The 19,125-nt window shown below is 39.4% G+C and overlaps 1 protein-coding gene across 1 annotated transcript in view; it reads left to right on the forward strand.

The window, feature by feature from the left end:
• EEFSEC (eukaryotic elongation factor, selenocysteine-tRNA specific) overlaps positions 1-19,125 on the forward strand; it is a 128,729-nt gene that overhangs the window by 65,973 nt on the left and 43,631 nt on the right. Inside the window, exon 5 of the mRNA XM_040591697.1 lies at positions 6,411-7,049. Coding sequence (XP_040447631.1) covers positions 6,411-7,049 — 639 coding nt within the window. The remainder of the gene's footprint in view (positions 1-6,410; positions 7,050-19,125) is intronic.

Below are 19,125 nucleotides of genomic sequence, written 5' to 3' on the forward strand. Positions count from 1 at the left end.
GAAAACTAAAACTTGCGGTACCCTTTCAGACAAGTGGGCTGCATTTTTTTTGACAGTGTAGCTTGATATCATCTGACCACCAAGAAATGATACCGGGAGCAAGAAGATGAGATGCCTTATTTATTTGAATTTGTAATAGAGCAATAGAGAGGAAGGCAGTCCTTACTTTCAAAAGCAGCAGATACGGGACACATCTTGGTTGTGCAGCTTGGCTGTAGTTTGCTGCTCCTCTTCAGCTATAAGGAGGCACTTCTGCTGGATGATATTAAGGTGCTGTTTCTTGTATTTGGCACTTTGCTGCAATGTATGGTCAATTTATGCCTCACGAGGATTATTTTTCTTGTTTGGGTGCTGATTCAGTTGGGCTTGCTCTTGGTGTATTTCTAAACCTCAGGGCTGAAACTGTGCTTTCTTCATTTATCGGTTCCTCTTCCTTCTTGGATATAAGTTTAAAGATGCAGCTGTTAGCAGCTGGGCTTTGAGATGTGATCTCTATTTTGAACTGGTTGGAGTCTGCATTTCAAGTGGGATGTCTTTTTCAAATACGTATGTAATACTCTTTATAAATACGGCATTTATAATCCATATTTTCTCTCATAGATTATTCAGACTAATAATTTTAACTTTGCAGTTTCTCATTAGTATTACAGGGAAGTATGGTTGCTGTATCTTCGAAATCAGGAAGATGCACTCAGTACTGGGAGGCAGCAGTATGGCTAGGTTCTTATCTGAAGAAGCTATGAGCAATGGCATATGGTTGATAACTTAATGGAAGCTGGATAAATAAAGGAAAAGAAGCTCTGACATATCGGGGGAAAGTCATTAGTGGACTTTTTCTGTATCCTGTTTTCTATTAGTCTGTACTAAACTGCTTTGAAAATCTTAGTGGGCTTTTCCTTTGGTTTTCAAATAATGGGTTCTCATATTGAATACATTTGTTTATCTCAAGGGCTGAATTGTTTGGGCGCTTTTGATTTCTGTTTTGCATTTTTTTAATCTGCATTTGAACACATAAACTTATTCTTTCTCACCCTTTTTATAGACCTTTACATAATGCTTTAGGAACATTAATGTGATTATACAAATAAAATTTAGAGTGAAGCAAATCCCTTTGCAAATGATGTAAGATTTCAACACATGGCTCTTGATTTATATGGTGAGATATAATCAATTCCCTTGTGCCATTATTCGAAAACAAAATGAATGAATTTCTTAGCAGAGTTTGTAGCAAGTTTTATAACAGTATCCAAGTTTTCCTTGTTTACCTACATTGTTTGCATGGAGTAAATTCTGTCTCTTTAAAGTCACACTCAGTATTGTTCATTTCTTTCTGTGTCTGAGTGCCTTATTCACTAAGGAAGAGTAAAATATCTGTTTAGTGGACTGCTAAAATGGGCCTTCCACTATTTTTGTGGACAGGATGAGATAGAAGTTGTTTTACCATCAGCATTTTGAGGACAAAAATTGGATACTTGAAATAAATGGAAAGAAATGTCAAAGGTATTGGTCATAGCTGGTCTCAGTTAAAAATTCCTATTGCCCAGGACAGAATGTTCTGAAGTGTTTCACGTCATTCTGTTGGTAGGTGGTGCAGAGTGATCCAGCCCCCACTCCCTACTTGAAACTTCTGTTGCTGTAAAGCTAAAGAAAATACGCAAAAGTTTAGAACTGTGCTGTAACTTGTGGGGCTCAGTAAGAGAAACAAAACCAATACTAAGGGCTGGTTGCATCCTTTTCAGCGCTTCCAGGTGTTTGCATTTTAAAGGCTGGGCAAAACAAAGATGAATTTTAGTTATGTACTTCAGCCTTTTGAAGAAAAAACCTACATTCGAAGTATTTTAAAACCACGGATGAATGTCTCTGTCAGTCGGGGTCAAAGTGAAATGGAATGAAATACTGTACTGATGTTCATGGTCTGGTCAGAAAACAGGAAGTTGGTGATTTAAAGCTTCTCTGGCTCTTGTTATTTGATCCAGTGGGTGCAGATCAGCTCACTGATTCACTTCTCTGCTGGTTCCACGGCTGACCTTTTGAAGGAGATGCAATTCCAACTCAGTTCTTGTGTGATCTAATCCACACCCCGCACCTCCAATCACCTAAGCACAGTCTAGCGTTATTCTGGTCAGACGCTAATTCCTACACGTGTTACACTTTTGGAACAGAGTTTATGGTCAGTTAAGAATCTGTGCTGCATACTCCCTTTACAGTTGATCTGGTACTGAGAATGTAGGGGGAAAAAAAAGAACGGGCTTGAATGTTACTCCCATTTATTTTTCTTCTGTCTTCTGATATGTCTATGGGAAATTTAGGTACAAGAATAGATACCATGAATGTAAGGGCAGAAGCTGTTTACATCTAGAATAAATACAGATGGGCTGATTAAGTTATTTGCAAGGTACCGTATGGGTCAGCATGAAGTGCTGATTTTTAGTAGGCTGAGAAATCCACTATCTTTCCCTTCACATGCCTGAGGGCAAGCAGACCTGTCTGGAAGCTAGTCCCATCTACAAAGAAATCAGGTGATTCTTAAAGCTCTGGGTGAGCACAGCCAGGGTGGTGGGGGCTTGCCTCCTGTGAGAGAGTTGGGGCAGCACAGATAATCTGCTTTGGTTGAGGGGAAAAAGCTTTACTTTACATGATTCTGCAAATTTTCAGTGGTTTTCCTAATAAGGATATTGTTGTCTTAAAGGGAATATCGGGATCCAAAACTTTTCTTAACTTGCATTGGAGACTGTGAGGATGGTCAGTAAATATATTGATGGGAGCCATCCTGTTAAAGCCTCCTGCAACACTGGAAAATACTCCTGTATTGATACTCTAGAGTTTCCCCTACACATAGGAATTACGGCAAGCTTTTTGTCATGGAAAATGACACTTTACAATTGTATTCTCTTTTTAGTGTAGTTTAACATTGAGAAACTTGAAGAACACAGCTAGTAGTCCCATACAAGCTCTGTATGGCCACGTTTGAGAACTGCAGATCTCATTGAAAAAGTTTAATCATGTGAGTGAATATTTTAAAAGTGTTTGTTAATTCTCCTTCTGATAGTTACTTGTGGGATGCATGTCAGATACATCAGGCATAATTTAAGAGGGGAGAGTACCCATAGCACTTTCGAGGAATGCTTCGTAGATGCCTCATTAAAAGGTAAGATGCATTCTGAGTATATGCACTCAAGAACAGGTATTTTCAAACAAAATTTTTGTTCTTAAATGTTATCTGAATTCTGCAAAAAATATTTCAGATTAATACATGTAGACTGGTTTAGGACTGGCAAATGTTTTCTGTAATTTCACTCAACTGTTTAGGTGGGTAGTTTCTAAAAAGGTAACATTATAAACAGGAATATTAATAATGACATAAAGAAAAAAATATCTTTGTATTGTGGCTCTGCTTAAGATAGAAAAACTGCATAGGTCTCTTGTGCATCTTACAGTTCCATTTTGTATTGAGGAGTGGCAGTGCTGGAAGATTTCTCAGTTCTTGGCAGTTTATTCACCCTGTCCATGGTTGTAGAAGATGAAAGATCTACTGCCATTATGATCACATATGAGATCACAGAGTCTTTCAAAATGGTGTGGGCTAGTGTTTATGGCAATTTTAGTCTTGTAGTGCTTATTTATTTCTTTGAAACACAAATGTTTAGAAAAACTTTTTTTTTTCAAGTCCTTAGACATGACTTGTATCACCAGTGTTGCAGCTATCGCAGTGATTGAAACTGGACAGGGAGGGGGTCGGTTGTAGTGGGTGAAAGCAGGGTTTGATTCAAGCCCCCGTACTTCTAGGTTTCAAAGTACAGCCTCAGAAGTGAATAGAGAGGTAGAGGTAAATGCTAAATTGTTTATCTCCAGTTCATCTAGGCAGGTAGTGCTGTCTAGGAGGTTTGGCTAAAGGAATAATAAACAAGTATACAAGTGCTTGAAACTGAAATTCTAGTGAATATTTAGAATGGCCTTTGAAGTCTGTTCTGGCATTAGTTAAGATCATACCAAACTATTTTGGTCCAGGCTTTTTAGTGAGGGGGGTTTCTCTTACGTGAACACACCTCTTCGTCTCCATTCTCATAACATTCTGTGGATTCTCCAAGAATCCACAGGTGTTGATGTGGCATTCAGTTTGAACAATGTTGCAATTATAACTTACTATAATCTGAAAAAGGGCATTTCTTCTGGTTTTGGTTAGCAGCCAGAGATCCAGGGAACCTAAACAAATTTGTAGTGGTGAAGCTTATGGCTATTGTTACGATTTCAAGAAGGGATACAGGATTTTTGTTGTTTTCCAGGAGCTGTGCAGCTGCTAGATTTTTTCCCTTTTCTTTTAGTCAGCTTTCTGTATATTGCCTGTGACCATTTTTTGCTGACTTACTTGGAGAGCTCTTTATATTCCAGTTACTGAAGTTTTTAGGTCAGCCACTAGACTTTTCATCTACTCTATTGTGATCAAAGTTTCAGCAATTTGTTCCTCTCTGAGTTTTTCTTCCTTTTTTTTTCTCTACGGTCTTCTCTTAGTATGGTTTAGTTTGGTGGTGTTGGGAATAGGTGTACAAAGATTTGTCTGAAGCTAAGTACTATTTATGCCTTTCACATAGGGCACCAGGCTTTGTAGAAAAGGTGAAAAACATAGTTTTGTTTCCAATTAAGCATTGCATCCAAGATACAGGACAAAAAGCTAACATTTTCAGTATAATCCTGTGAGTAAATGATTCTGTGATTAAAATTACTAAGTTAAACTTCTCTAGACTGTTTAGAGTAGTCTAACCTAAATGATGTTCTCTAAGACATGTCACGTACGGAGGATGAAGCCCAGATCTGCTGAATCCAATCCTTTGATTTGGGATTCTCTTCATCGGTGCTTGTGTATTTTGGTTTCTTTCAGGAGTTAGAAGATAAATGGGTTTGGCCAGGATTAGAAGATGGGCTACTAAGGGATGTGCAGTGGTTGGAGATAGATTTGAGAACAGTTCCAGCTGCATAAGACAGATAGTAATGGCTTGAATGCTGAGAATCGTACAGTAGCATTTGACATGAACCTTTATAATAGCTGCAGAACTGGGACTAAGAAAAGGGAGAGAGAAGAAGAAATTATACTGAGAGTCCAGATCTATTCTAGCAATGTTGTTCTGTACGCATTCACAGTATAATCTATTGTATATTGGTAAAAACATAAATGATCTCTGGAACAGAGCATTCCTGTGCAGCGTTCACTTCTTGGATCTGAATTTTGAGGTTTCAGCCCTTCAAAAATGTTATGTTAAGGACTCTTGTCCAAGTACTTAATATTTATTTAGGAGATAAATATTTTTTTATTGCTACAAATATTATTTCAGTATTAAAAGCTATCTAATGTGGGGATTTCAAGCAGGATGGTTACCTATCCAAACATCAGCATTAGTATGAATGCAACAGGTGGCAACATAAACTTATCAGACAAAACACTTGGTTATGTGCAAACTGGGGGTGGATGGGGAATATTTATTAAAGGATGGTTTGCAGAACTGAAAGAAAAGCTAAAATGAAGCCTCATAAAACTGGTTTAGTCTGATCAAGCTAAACCTAGACTTGATCTTTAAAAGCTAATTTCATTCCTCTCTTCTTGAGAACTCCTTGAAATAAGTAATGGAACAGCAAGCTCATTAAGGTCAAGCTTTTATAGCATCTGGGAAGAGCTAAATAAATCTTAAGTGGTGGCCAGTGTTGCACTTTTCCTCTGATAATCCCAACAGGTGGAACCCCACGTTTCAGTGACTGTAATACCAGACATATCTATGAACATTCAAATCTTTGCAAGAAAGCTTTGAGGACTTTTTTAATCTATGAACGTCAGACTAGGAGATGGTAGATTTTTGTATTGCTAATGATTTTGCAATGATAGTTTAAAAGATTTTGTTGCGCTTGGTGTTGTACAAATATGTTATAAGGAAAGATTTTTTTTTGTTCTAAAAATTTTACGGTTGAATTCAGCCAAGTTAAAGTGTATTAGATTATTTTCATAGAAGAGGTGGGAAAACAGTCACACAGGTGCATGGATTGGTATTGTAGTGCTATGCTTTTGGTGGTGCAGGTGCTTAGGGGGAGTACATTAAGCAAGCTATTCCATGAGTGCGGGTATAATGGGGTTGATTTTCAAATGGAATGTAAGTATTGCAGCACAGATGATGCAAATATCAACATAATTGTGACCATGATAATCTTAGTCTCATAAACAGAAGTAGAGTAAGTGAAGAGGCTCAAACCTGTGGTAATTTTAAATGATGGGGTATGTTATTAGGCTGTTCGCTTTCTTCTTTTGAATTGTGGACTCTGCTAGAAGGTCAGTCATCTTACAAGAAAGCAGGCTGGGATATGTGGCTTTGAGCTTGTGGTGCACTCATGTGCAACTAATTGCTGCCTTTCTTCTTTTTCATCAATAGGTGACAAAGAAAGTCAAGTCCATGCAGATGTTCCATACTCCTGTGACTTATGCTATGCAGGGTGACAGAGTAGGTATCTGTGTAACACAGTTTGATCCCAAACTGCTAGAACGAGGCCTAATTTGCACGCCAGAATCACTTCACACTATCCATGCTGCAATAATTTCCCTGAAGAAAATCCAGTATTTTCGAGGAGCTCTTCAAACCAAGGCCAAGTTCCATATCACAGTTGGTCATGAAACTGTTATGGGAAGAGTGATGTTTTTCAGTCCAGCTCCTGCTGACTTCAACAAAGAAATTCAAGAAAAAGTTTTTGATTTTGAAAAGGATTATCTTTATCAAGAGGAATATTTGTCCAAGGACTCAAATTCTTCAGAGGAAAACAAAGAAAACGATCAGTCAGAAGTTCAGCTCCCAAGACAACAGTGGGCTTTACTGGAGTTTGAAAAACCAGTCACTTGTCCTAAACTGTGCCTTGTGATCGGCTCCAAGCTGGATACAGATATTCATGCAAATACCTGCAGGTTGGCATTCCATGGGGTGTTGCTCCAAGGCATGGAAGACAAGAACTACATGGAGACTTTCCTTCCGAAGCTGAAAGTGTACAAACTGAAGCACAAAGAAGGACAAGTGGAAAGGGTAAGCTGACTCTAATGCTGTACGTGGGAAGGGGAAGTACTTGCCCTTGTGTAAGTACATATATTGGTGGGCTACAGAATGTTCACTGTTAGGTTCCAGAGTCTTTATGTGCTTTTTTAAATGTTTGTATACCTAGTGTATTACATTTTGCCTGCTTGCCGGCGGTCAGAAATTGCTGCTTAAGTGACTAGTTTGTTCAGTTCAATGAAGTGTTGAGTAATTTGATGCTGCTTTTTCACTGATTCTTTTGCTGCCTGGCCACACTGTTCTTCCTGCAAACTTGCTTTGCTTGTGTACTTTCCTAAGTGGCTCATCACTTTGCTTCACAGTTGACAAAACTTCTAGCTTAACCATTGACATATTTTACACAGTTATTCTGCAGTCTATTCAAGATGTATAGACAGTGTAAACCAAATAGAAAGTAGCATTAGATTAAATAATACCAAAATGCCATTAATTCTTGTATGCATTTTCACGTTTTGTTAAATAAGAACCTTGGTTAGTAACATTTAATTTAGCAGGCAAAAAGATGCGATAACATGTTGGGGATCCAGCTTGTGACATGGAGGACTTGGAGTGTTGATGAATGCATGCTGTGTGTTGCACAGGTGTTAATCTGCTGTAGTGTTATATACTTGACCCACCTCATTGTGGCAGAAAAGCCTTCTTGGAAGAGTTAGCATCTACAGTAAAAATTAATTGGGACTATTTACTGTCCCTTCATTGTGGATAGAAACACTGTCTATAGTGGTTGGTATTATTACATTGCTGTCCTAATTATGATCAAGCTTTTATAGCATCTGGGAAGAGCTAAATAAATTACATTAAATTACATTGCTTACCCCTAAATAAACAGTGTTTATGTAAAACTTTAGCAAATGCTTACTTGATTTATTAGTGTGGTAGGTATTTTATTAACTTTTGGGTAGATGACTATTAATTTTTATTTTCCTAATCCAAAACCTGATTGTTTTAACAAAATATTTAGCATTTGCTGTTCTTTTCAAAATTCTATAAAGCTGTGTTGAGTTCTGCATAACATCTCTCTGTACTTTACTATAGACAAGTAAACACTTAGCATACCTTATCATGTTTGCAATTTATAATGTAGACTTCTTGAATACATCTTTGTTTGCTTGCTTTACTAATTTAATAGTAAAAAAATAAACCAAGATCCCTGTCAGGCCATGATTTTCAATTAGTGAGGATCTTTTCTAAGCACCTCGCTACCTTAATTGATCAAGCAGGCAATTGGTATTTCCTTCTTTTTGCTGAAGTTTCTATATTGCTGTTCTAGCTTTTGGGGGGGGAAAAAAAAAGTTTCTCTTTTGAATTTCCCCTGCTGACTTTGGAGGCTATTCTTTTTAAAGGAACTGCAGACCTGTAGTGTTGTATTGGGTTTTTGGATGCTGATGTTGTCACTAGGAAGGTAGGTAGGTAGGAAAAAGGAGGGTATCTGTAGCTTTCCAGAAGCTTTGTTTCCATTAATGTGGGTTATATGGAACACCCAAAATCAGCAGTCACTCTTCAGAATTTTGGTAGCAGGTGTGTGGTTTCCTTTGTTTGAAATGGCCGGCTGCCTTTCTCTTTGGCTGATGGTTTTGTTGAATGATGGGTCCAAACTATTCTGTTGTGTAAGCTGCGAAGAAGCTCTAGACCAAATGTGTGTGTCTGGATAACAATTCTTGTAATGCTCTAGAGCCATCTGAACTCATGGAACGTTTGCCTTTACTTTTGTTAAAAGTTTACTTGTTTGTGCGTGGCCCATGTTTCTAACAGGCAGTGAGACCTGGCTTGCCGACTCTCTTTGTTTCCCTGTGGCTGTAGGAATAGGAATGAGAACAGAAGTCTGTGTGGCCCATGGAGACAGATGCTGCTTGTGTTTTGTTTAACTAAAATAAACCAGTCTCAGATTCTTTCTTTATTTTTGCTTCCAATACGTGGCAGTAGTCTATGGGAGTTGAAAACTTGCAGAGTACCTACTGTGTGAGCTGCCTGACTTGGCTAACAGAGCTTGCCATTAGTCTCGGGTTTGCATTTTTAGTTGTTTTTATTTAGTGTTATTTGCAAATCCTTTGCCAGTTTACGTATTCTGCTATTAATTTTACTGCATACATAATGGAATAACATTAATCGAATTACACATATTTTATTTTCTGGTCCAGAAAATAACCCAATGAATGTAGGTTATTTAGTATTTGACCAACAGAGTAATTTGTTAGGCTGATATATTAGTGAACTGTTTTGATGGCTTTCTGTGCCTTTTAAAGTATAGAGCTGGTGGGTGTAGGGGGGTGTGGAAGCTATTTTTGATCTGTCTTTGTCTGTCACATAGTGTGCCCTATATATGGGCCTTGATCACTGTTTGTACAAACACTAATTGGCCCTGTAAATGAACCGTTGCCATTGAGTAGTGAGGCTGCGGATTAGGTTTGCTCTCTGATTTTGCCGCCTGTGGTACGGTAGATACTCGGGGTTAGCATTTTCCCTGGTGCGTGCCAGAAGGCTTGTGGAGCAAACGTCCTAAGAAACACTTGTGGTATAAAGTCACAGGGGCGTTCAGGGACTTGGGAGAGTTGGTGGGAAGAGGGTTGTGCCAGTTATAAAGGGCCGGCTGGAGAAGTACTTAGAGCACTCGTTGAGGTAGCTACTGGTAAGTCTGTGCTTTTGCAGAGACGAGAGCAGCGGGAACAATTGGGTGGTACAGTGACTTATTTTAGTACACAAAGTCGCTAGCTAATAGAAAATCTGAATCGGCTGGTCCCACCCTGCTGCTGATAGATGGCTGGAGATTAGGATCGCTGAATTTAGGGTGTCTATTCTTGGCACCGATACAGGAAAATTTCTTCCTCTGTTGAGCAAGGAAGCTCTCCCCTCCTCACCTTCCCTGGGGAGGCGTAAAAAATAATAATTAAAAAATACACGTTACCTTCATGAGAAGTGAACTTTTCCTCCAGAGAATACTGCTGGGGAAAATTAGCTTCATAGCTTCCTGAAAAGCTGGGAGAGAGGGAGGCAGGGGCACATAACATTTGCCTTGCCGGGTTCAGCACAGGGTGGAAACATGCTTCCATAACTGAGTCGTAGTGGAATTCAGTAGTGCCCGTTTGTAAAACGTTGCTGCTAATCTGATGTGGGCTCTCCCAAACCCCCCTGCTTGCTGCTAGAATTAAAATAAATTCCCTGCAGTTTAACTACTAGTTTACCCCAGAGAAATCAGGCATTTATGGTTTGGCTTTTTGTTCCTATTCTGATTAATTTCAGAGCTCTGATGGAATAGTAAGAATTGTAAATTCATTAAGTTTCAGCATCACAGTACTTTTGTGCCCCTTGTGCATGGCACCCTCCTGGATTTTAAGGTTTATTTTTTTAATAAAAGTAGTACAGTTGTTCTCAAAGACTCTTTTGGCTTTTTAAGAGCAAACGTGACATTTTTGCTGTTTCACATAGAAATGAAATTCATGAACTGGGTAAACACTGTATTTTAAAAAGGTAAACAATTGTATTTAAACTTGAAACCAGTCTTGAATTAGTACATTTTAGTGAAAACTCACACCTAAGCTTCCTGGTTTTTCTTATCTGCTCAAATGATGGTAAATGTTCTGTAAAAATTCAAGTACCCTTGCACTTCTTTTTGTACTGCTTGCTGTTTCCTTTTGACATCTTACCTCTTTAAAACTGAACGGAGCACTGGGAGAGAAAGACCCAAAGCCTGACTACTGTTCTTCACCGGAATTTTTGAATTTACCTGTCTGCAGCATATCCTTGAGCCCCCCCCTTCCCCCCCAGCTTGCTTATTTATCTGCTGATTTTTCTTTTAATTGTTTTTTTTAGATCTGTCTTACTGCAGTATCTGTAAAATTTGGCCTTAAAACATTTATTATCTGCCTTTTTGGTTAAGTTTGTGTTTTCTGAGAGCTGCATAGTGCAGGAAACATTGCTTCTAACCATGCTGGGATTGCATCTTGCATATGAAAAAGTTGCATGATTCAAACTGCAGTTAACGATTTTTATCTGATGGTTTTTAACTGTTGTAGTGGTGTGGGAATGCTTTTCTTTAGCTTTAGACCAGTTTTTTTTGGGGGTAGAGTAAGTCTTTAGCAGTTAGTTTTAAGGAAAATAACTCTGCCGTTCTCTCGGAACTAAGCGGGCACTGACAAAGGTTTGTATTTGCTTAACTTGATTTTTAAATTACGTGAAATACTAGTCCAGTTTTCTCTTGCAGAGAGGACTTGAGAGAAGGGACAAGTTCAGTGGAAGGAAGTTAGCATCCCTCTGGCATGGTTATGTTGAGGCAGAGACTGTTGCCTTCTGGACACTTCATTTTTGCAAAACCTTGGCTGCCTGACAAATGTACTGTTGATAGGAAAAAGGGCTTAGGCTGGCAACAAGTGGCTTGTACTGATAAAAGGGTAAAAGCATGGCTGAGAGTGCTATTGTGAACACCAGGGTTGCTTTAAGGAGTGCGATGTGGGAATCTCCGTGAAAAAAGGGCAAATGAGATGCTGTGAAGCAAGTTTGTCCCTCTGAGTGGGCATGCGATGGGGTGTGCATGCTGAATTGTAGCTGGTCAGCAGTCCCTGGAGTTAGAGATGAGCAAATTACGAAGATAAACAGCAACTGTTGTCCTTGGTCTTGTGCTTCTGGAGGCAGGCTGCTCACCAGTCAGCTTTTCACAGTTCTGTGCGCAAAAAGACTTGATTAATCCAAACACCACCTCTGAAATACCTTCCTCTAAGTTTTACCTCGGCACAGCATTGCACGTTAATTCTAGTCTGACTCGTGAAGCAGTTACTCAGTTCCTGGGATAAATCCGCTATATTTGTCACGTTATTTGCTCTTTGGGTTCCATGGACATACAGGTTGAGTGCAGAGTTTCAACTGAAAGGTGAACTGTAGGAGTGCATCATGTTTTCCTGCATGACTCAGATATTCTGCCTGTTTTGAAAGTGTTTGCACAAGCAGGATTTATCTTAGGATGGTTGCCACAGGGTCCTATTGTCAAGGATGCTCATAAATCAGTAGCTCTATGGCAGAAACAAAAGGAGAAGGAAAACTCTCTGCCTTGCCTGAATAGCACAGGCTGCACCTTCTGCACTTTCAAACTTGTGTGGTGAAAAATATATGCATGTTTCAGCTGCAATTGTTTCCCATTTTAAGCATAGCAGGGTGTTTTCCTATGAGAATGGGCTTGTCCTTCCTAAAGATGCTTTTGCTGTGTTCTTCTGACATTAAGAAGAATTAATTCTTTCTGTGTATTTCAGTTTTTTATGTCTTTCTCATTTTTTGCCTTGCTCTTAGGCCCTACTTATTTGATGGTAATCACGTTGCACTTGTTTCTTCAGCAGTTTCCTTTCATGTGTCACAGCCATGGGATGTCCTCGTTTTATTTATAGTCGCTCTGTTTCCAAGTTTTGTGGGTTGCTGGATAGTGAGTTTTCTTATTGAACTTGTTCCCATGGGGACTGAGGCTATCATGTAGCTAGCATGCTTAGTTTCTGGAGGATGGAAGAATCACTTACTGCTTAATAAAACATGTTACTAATTGTTTGAATATTGGTGTGATCTAAGTGTCCCCAAGGAGAAAAGTATTGTTGTAGAAGCAAGATGTGAAAGCAGGAGAAAAAGCTTATCTTTCAGCATCTTTTGAAAGTGTTGGGTTTTTTCTCTTCTTACAGTAGGGATAACAAGAGTTGTGTCAGAGCAAGTATGTAATCTGAGTCAAATGGCAGGTCTTTGTCACCACTGCTTTCTGGTCTTTCAGAAGAAGGGCGAGATACAAGATAAGAAGGTGGAGATCAGTACTAGTAAGCAACTGCAGGAAGTTTGAGAAAACTGTATTTAAACTTGTTGATGACCCAGACTATCCTTTAGAGAGCTAGGCATTTTGAAAAGCAGCGGTTGTGAAAACGGCAATTTTTTTTAGCAGTTATCAGCCATATTTTGTCTTAATTCCTTATGGCTTTTTATGAGTAAAACCACCAATGTTTCGTTTACAGAGTACATGCCAAGTTTACGGTAGCTCAGCCACACGCTTAACCAAACTGAAGGAGGAGGGTATGAAGAAGGAAAAATGAACTCGACCATGAGTGAATAGGAACATCCATCCATGTGGTTTACTTAGAGGATGAGACCAGACTTCTGGGGAGGTTGTCTTTCCTAGGGGAGGTGGGAAGTTAGTACAGGAGTGCCAGGGTATTCCTGTCTGGAAAGATTCCTGAATAGTGGATCATGTGTGAGCAACACTGGCACATTTTTCCTTTCCAGATATCTTATCAGTAATACCAGAATTTGTTTCAGAGAGTTGTGGCTGTGCACTGTATTTAACATATTTGCTACAGAAGTACCATTCCTTGAATTTTGCTTTGTTGCATGGTTGCAGTACTGCTGGGAATCAAGAGGAGTAAATTTTACCTGCTCAGAGCTAGTTAGATTCTTCCATCTAACTTATTTCTAGATAAAGGATATTTCATTGGCTTACTAGGGCTAACTAACATTTCATCTGCTGTTTTCTTATAGTGGCACTGTAGTGCCAGCAGGGTAGCAAGTAAGACACAGCGTCAGCCAGGCAATGATGCTTTCTGGGTTACTGATGCGGTGTGCAGGCTAATATGGGCACAAAGTGAGTAACAAGGCCAAACTGTGTAGTGCAAACTGATTGAGTGCTGTCTGCAGGCACAGGCAGTGACCTGGGCTGTCTGCAGAACCTTCTGTGACTCTAGCTGGGAGAAGTGGTGGATGTCACTCCATCTACTGTAAACATGCAGACGCCACAATTAATATTTTTCCTGCTTTGAAGTCTGAACATGAGTTTGTTTGGTTCTGCTTGGCTGCTGATGGTATGCTAAATACAGTAATAATACGGAGATGAAGGCAATCAGGTGAATAAAAGTGCACAGCTCATTCACTAGTTAAAATGCACTGTAAAATAGGAATATAAAAGATGCATTTATTTATTGGGTCTTGTTTAGTTTTTTTAGTAAAAAGGTTTGAGAAGCTTAGTGGGGGACAGGGAAGGGAGGGCTATATGCTCATTAGGCATAAATACCATTTCTGTTCAACAGTGCTGAGAGAAGAATGGTGATGTTTACTGACTGACACAACATATGGATTAGCACGCTAGAATAAATTTGTCATAAAAGTGTACCAGCTAAGTCACAGAATCTGCTTGCTTACTCATATGAAAAGACTGGTATTTTGCTCACTCACCAACAAAAGAATGGCTTGCTTCATGTGACTGAGTAGTAGAATTTTGCAAGGTTTGTGTAACACCTATGGTTATTATTTACATTATTAAATTTAAAATGCAGACATGCTTTTGGGTCATGCAAGTGTATGGACAGCTGGTCTTGATTTTTCTGAGGTTGTGTAAGAGTCACCTGTGGGGGAATCGGTTTGTCAGCAAGGCAACCAATACACCATTTTATTTATTGGATACAAAAATAAATTAAGAATGTTACTTAGGTTGCAAAATCAAGCACTTGAAAGTTAGGAAATACCAGATTTACAGTTGCCTATGCAACATTAATTCTGTTCCCCTGTGCCTCTACCCTGTGCACTTAATAAGACAGGGCTCCTGTGAAATTTTTTTGGATGTGGTCATGTAAAATCTATATCATGGGGCATATCAAAGAGGGACAGAAATAATGTTGTATGGACATCTGGCATTTCTTAACTTCTTAAGTGCCCAATTCTGCAACTTGAATAACTTACGTTATATATAAATGTAATTTCCTAGGCATTTTTAAAGTAAAAAGGTAAAGTAAAACTAAACCTGCGTATTATTGAACTGTAACTATCCCTCTACTGTACACCTTTGCTAGGGTTTGAGTTACAATATTCAGCAGCGTAGCACGGAGTTGTACTGCTTGCTGCCACAAACCTTGTTAACCAAACGGCTGAAGGAAACTTATCCACGAGAGGTGGTGGGCTCTTGGGCTTTGGGCAGAGGATCCACACACTGGAGTTGGAGATCATTAGGGGATGGACAGACCTGGGGTGTTTGTGTGGCCAAGTGGCGTCTTTAGAAGGGGATGCGAGTCAATGTCCAGAGTTAGCTCTGCACTCCCCTGGCATTAGTAGCTTCAGGTAGCTCTTTGCAGGCCTGTCCTTGTTGCCTGCCTAATTTCCAGTGAGGATTTTGTAAGCCGCTGTTCTGTGTTCCTCTCTGCCCTCCCCAAGCAATTTGTGGGCAGTTTCCTCTAGAAACTAATTAACTTATTGTCACTATACTGCTACCTGCCAGATCTACGCACTGTTTCAAATGAAACTAGCCAGGTCTCGCCGGTGTTTCCTTTTGGATGTTTAAAATCTCACAACCTGAGATAGCCACAGTTAAAATACTTTAAAATAGTTGGAGACAGTGCCTAAGTGCTCTTAAGTGATGGAGATACCACCAGAATCCTTCTGGCTGCTCAGCACTGCAGCCTGGGAGGAACCTTCTCCAGCTTAGCAACCCTCTCTGCATCCTTCTTGCAATGCCAGGTCATGACTTCTGCACCTACAGATCTTTTACTCTGCAGAACAGCCTCTTTCTTGGTTTGTGCTTGGACAGTAAGCATTACAGGGTTTGTAATCTTTATAGCGTTATCAGCCAGCCCTGGCTGGTCTGGAGATGGAGGTCCTGAGCAGTCTAGTGTGTAGTAACAGTCTGTAGCCTCCTCTTTTCCCACTGTTGCATTTTCTGAATAAAGAGAACACAGCATAGATTAGTGTAAAGATGAATAAAATCATGATATCAACCACTTTCTTCTCACTTGGTGGGACGAATGTGTTCTTAACTAGGCTGTGTCAGGAATTCAGTGCCTGTGTTTTTTTGGGGGGGTTCAGCCCTTCCGAACTTTAAATAGAGATGAAAGAAGCTTGCACTATAAAGGTGCATAATGAAGTTAGTGCCCGGTTTGTACTCTGTGTGTGCCTGGAGAATGCTAATTGGTATGTATAGAGCTTTTAAAATCTAAACTGGTCTGGTTATGCAGTTCTTATTGTCCGACTCTTCCTTTTCCACTACTGTTCTGGTTTTAACCAGTCTATAGTGAAGGCAAAATGCTCAACAAAGAGAAGGGCGTTCATGGCTACTTGTTCGATATTCTTAAATCCAGTTGTCCCTTTACTGAGAAAGGAAGGGCAGAGAAAGGAAGAAGCTTCTTGGATACAAGAAACAGGTTGGGGAGAGTTGGGGCAAACATCTGAAAACTAAAGTTAGCGGATACACAGAGATGTCTGGTGGCTTCTTGCTCTATTTAAAACAGCAATAATGAGACATGAAGTACTGAAGGAGGTGGATTTCTCATCTCTGTTCCTTCCTCCTGGATGGATGTTCTGAGGCAGAAGTTTAGTTTGATCACTTGGAGGATGGTGAGAAAGAAGGTCTTTAGAGCCCAGCACACAACCAAAAGCTTCTAGTGCTGGAGGGAATTACAGAAAGAAAAACCTTTAATGCTTTTATGCTGATGTAAACTATTGGGGAAATGGTGTGGCCGACCAAATCATTCTTCCTTCGTACCAAGTTGTTCACCTTGCCGTCAGTAACAGCTATAAGCTACAACAGTCTGGAGAATCAAAAAAGCTGCAAACCCAATTGTCAGTGAAATCCCCTCGCTTACTTTCTCCTTCACCCTTTTTGTGCTCTCATGTATCGTCCTTTTCTCAATGCATGAAGCCATTAAAGCTTTAAAAAAGAACAGGAATTTGCAGCCTCCAGAATATTCACATTTCTGACACAGAAATGGAAGGTGCTTGAAACTGTTTTCTAGAAGTAAATGAGCTGTCACTGGTCATGATGAAGATGTCTCCAGTGTACTTTTTCTAAAGTACAAAAAAGTAATGAAAATACTTTGTATTTTCAGTGTTGATTACAGGTTCTTTTTGTGCTTTTTAATCTCCTGTTTTCTGCTCTGGTTTTGGTGGGCCATTTATCAGTTTGCGGAGAGTAATGCTCAGACTTGGTTTTATACTTTAAAAAAAAATGTTTATTTCTATTTAAAACAGTATAATTTTAGATTAAATCAGGATAAGTTATTCTTTCAGTGTCTCTTTCCAGTGTTTAATAGTCAGAGCTCTTACTTTCTCTGTCTCAAACCTTTTATTTCCCATCTCATTCTGGCACCACTTTGTTTGCTCCTGTGTGTTTCTGTTCTGCTAGGCTATCCCCCTCCTTATTTGTTTTCCTACAGATATATTAAAACACAGAGTTACTTGCTCTCGAAATGTGTGTGATTGATTGATTGAGAGGGTGTTCAGATGACAGTAATTTCTGAGTTATCTTAAAAATGAGGCTGGCTTAACAGGCTGGACAGTATAGCTTGGTACCCCTGCTCAATGGGAAATCACAGAGATATTTTTCCTTGGAGTTATACTATGGTTTACAGTGAATGCAAACACATGTAACACAAACTGGTTTTGCAAACAGTATACAGTAGTGTAAGTACTGCTTAGATAGGGGGTGTGAGGTCGTTAGTTTGTTCTGTGAATTTCTTGGTATTAGCAGAAGTGCTACATGCTGGAGATGCACATACTTCACCTATGGTTATAAAGTGCTGTTTGCTTTTTTCCTGCAAACACAAAAGCCAAGTGGGAAGGGATATTTCATAAACTCAGTGCTATTGTGTCCTCTGGTCTAAGCCATAAAACAAGAGTAACAGAGACATTCCCTTTGAACTTGAAATCCCTTTCTAAGCTGCTGATCTAACCCGAGTGAGAGGGGGAGACTATACCAGCCAGAAAATTTTTCTCTTCTGGGTATTTTTCCCTCCCCGCCCTTTTTCTTTTTTTTTTAAAGTCCTTAAGTGAGTTTGATGCTGCACCTCTGCCCATAAATTTAAAAAAATATTATCGTAATGTAGGTCAGTGAACTGAAACGCCACTGTACACCATGGGGGATTAAAGTCAGAGAGGCAGCCCTCTCCCACTCCTACTAGGTCATATGACAATATAAACAAGAAATGCAAGGAGCCTTCAGCTTTTTCTTGCCCTAATCCTTTGTTTATGCAGCACTTAAACTGACTTTTGGGGTCGTCTCTGTCTGGCATTAAAGCCCTAAAGCTTTTTGAAGTTTCCCTGGAGTTAATAAAATTAGTCTGCCCTCATTGCTAGGCCCCTTGCTGCTGCTTCAGAGCAGACTGCGTATCCCTTACTGTCTTTGCGGCATTTGGCTTTTTAAGTTAATAATATTTTATAACAAAAAAAAAAGCGCTTGAGAGAAAAGCAGAAAGATCTCCCAAAAGACTCTTCAGCTAATAGGCAAAGTGATTGCCATTGTAGATGTTCTGAGAACTCAAAGGGGATTAACTCAAAATCCAGCGATTGGAGGTAAATTGCTGGTAAAGTAATTGGAAGTGTTGAGTTTCAGTTGGAGAGAACAACATGCATTTCTATGCCTTTTTACAAAGCAAGACTAAACCAAAAATTTAGTTTTTCTTTTATTTTTCTAACATGGTTTTAAAGTTGAGAAAATGAGGTTTCCTTCGTAGCAATTATCTCTCCTTCACCCTTTTATTTTACTGCAAAGACTGATCAGTTCTCTTAGTTCTTGTTACATCAGGCATTCGCTTGTTACTTGGTCGTCTTCAGGGTTGAATTGATGGTAGGAGGCTAACTGGGGGGGATGGAGGACACAGGATGGGATGTATAGCATTTAGTGTATGATACTGAGACTTTGGGTCATAAAAGTTTTATTCATAACAACCATTTAGAGAAGTCATTGATCACTTATTATCTCAGCACCGTTAAAGCAGTTGTTTTTCTAATGGCCTATAGAGACGCCCAAGGAATAATGGTGATAGGGACAGAACACACTGATCAACTATAGGAGGGATTCTTATAACAAGTTGTCCTTTAGAGTGAAAGGAAGAGTGCAGCTGGAGCCCTCTGTTACTTTCCGAAGTTGTGTAGAAGAGCAAGACCCTAAAAAGCACATTTACTTAGAAAAGATGAGGGATTTTAAAATCAAAAGGTATTGAGTATGGCATACCTAAATACTAATGGTTTTTGTTGCTCTTATAATCATCCATTTGTAGGTTGTTGTTACCGGTTTACTTGAAGGTACGTGCTTGTAACACTTGTTCATAAAAATCAT

This window comes from Falco naumanni, chromosome 4 (genome assembly GCF_017639655.2).
Source record: "Falco naumanni isolate bFalNau1 chromosome 4, bFalNau1.pat, whole genome shotgun sequence".
Lineage (NCBI taxonomy): Eukaryota > Metazoa > Chordata > Aves > Falconiformes > Falconidae > Falco > Falco naumanni.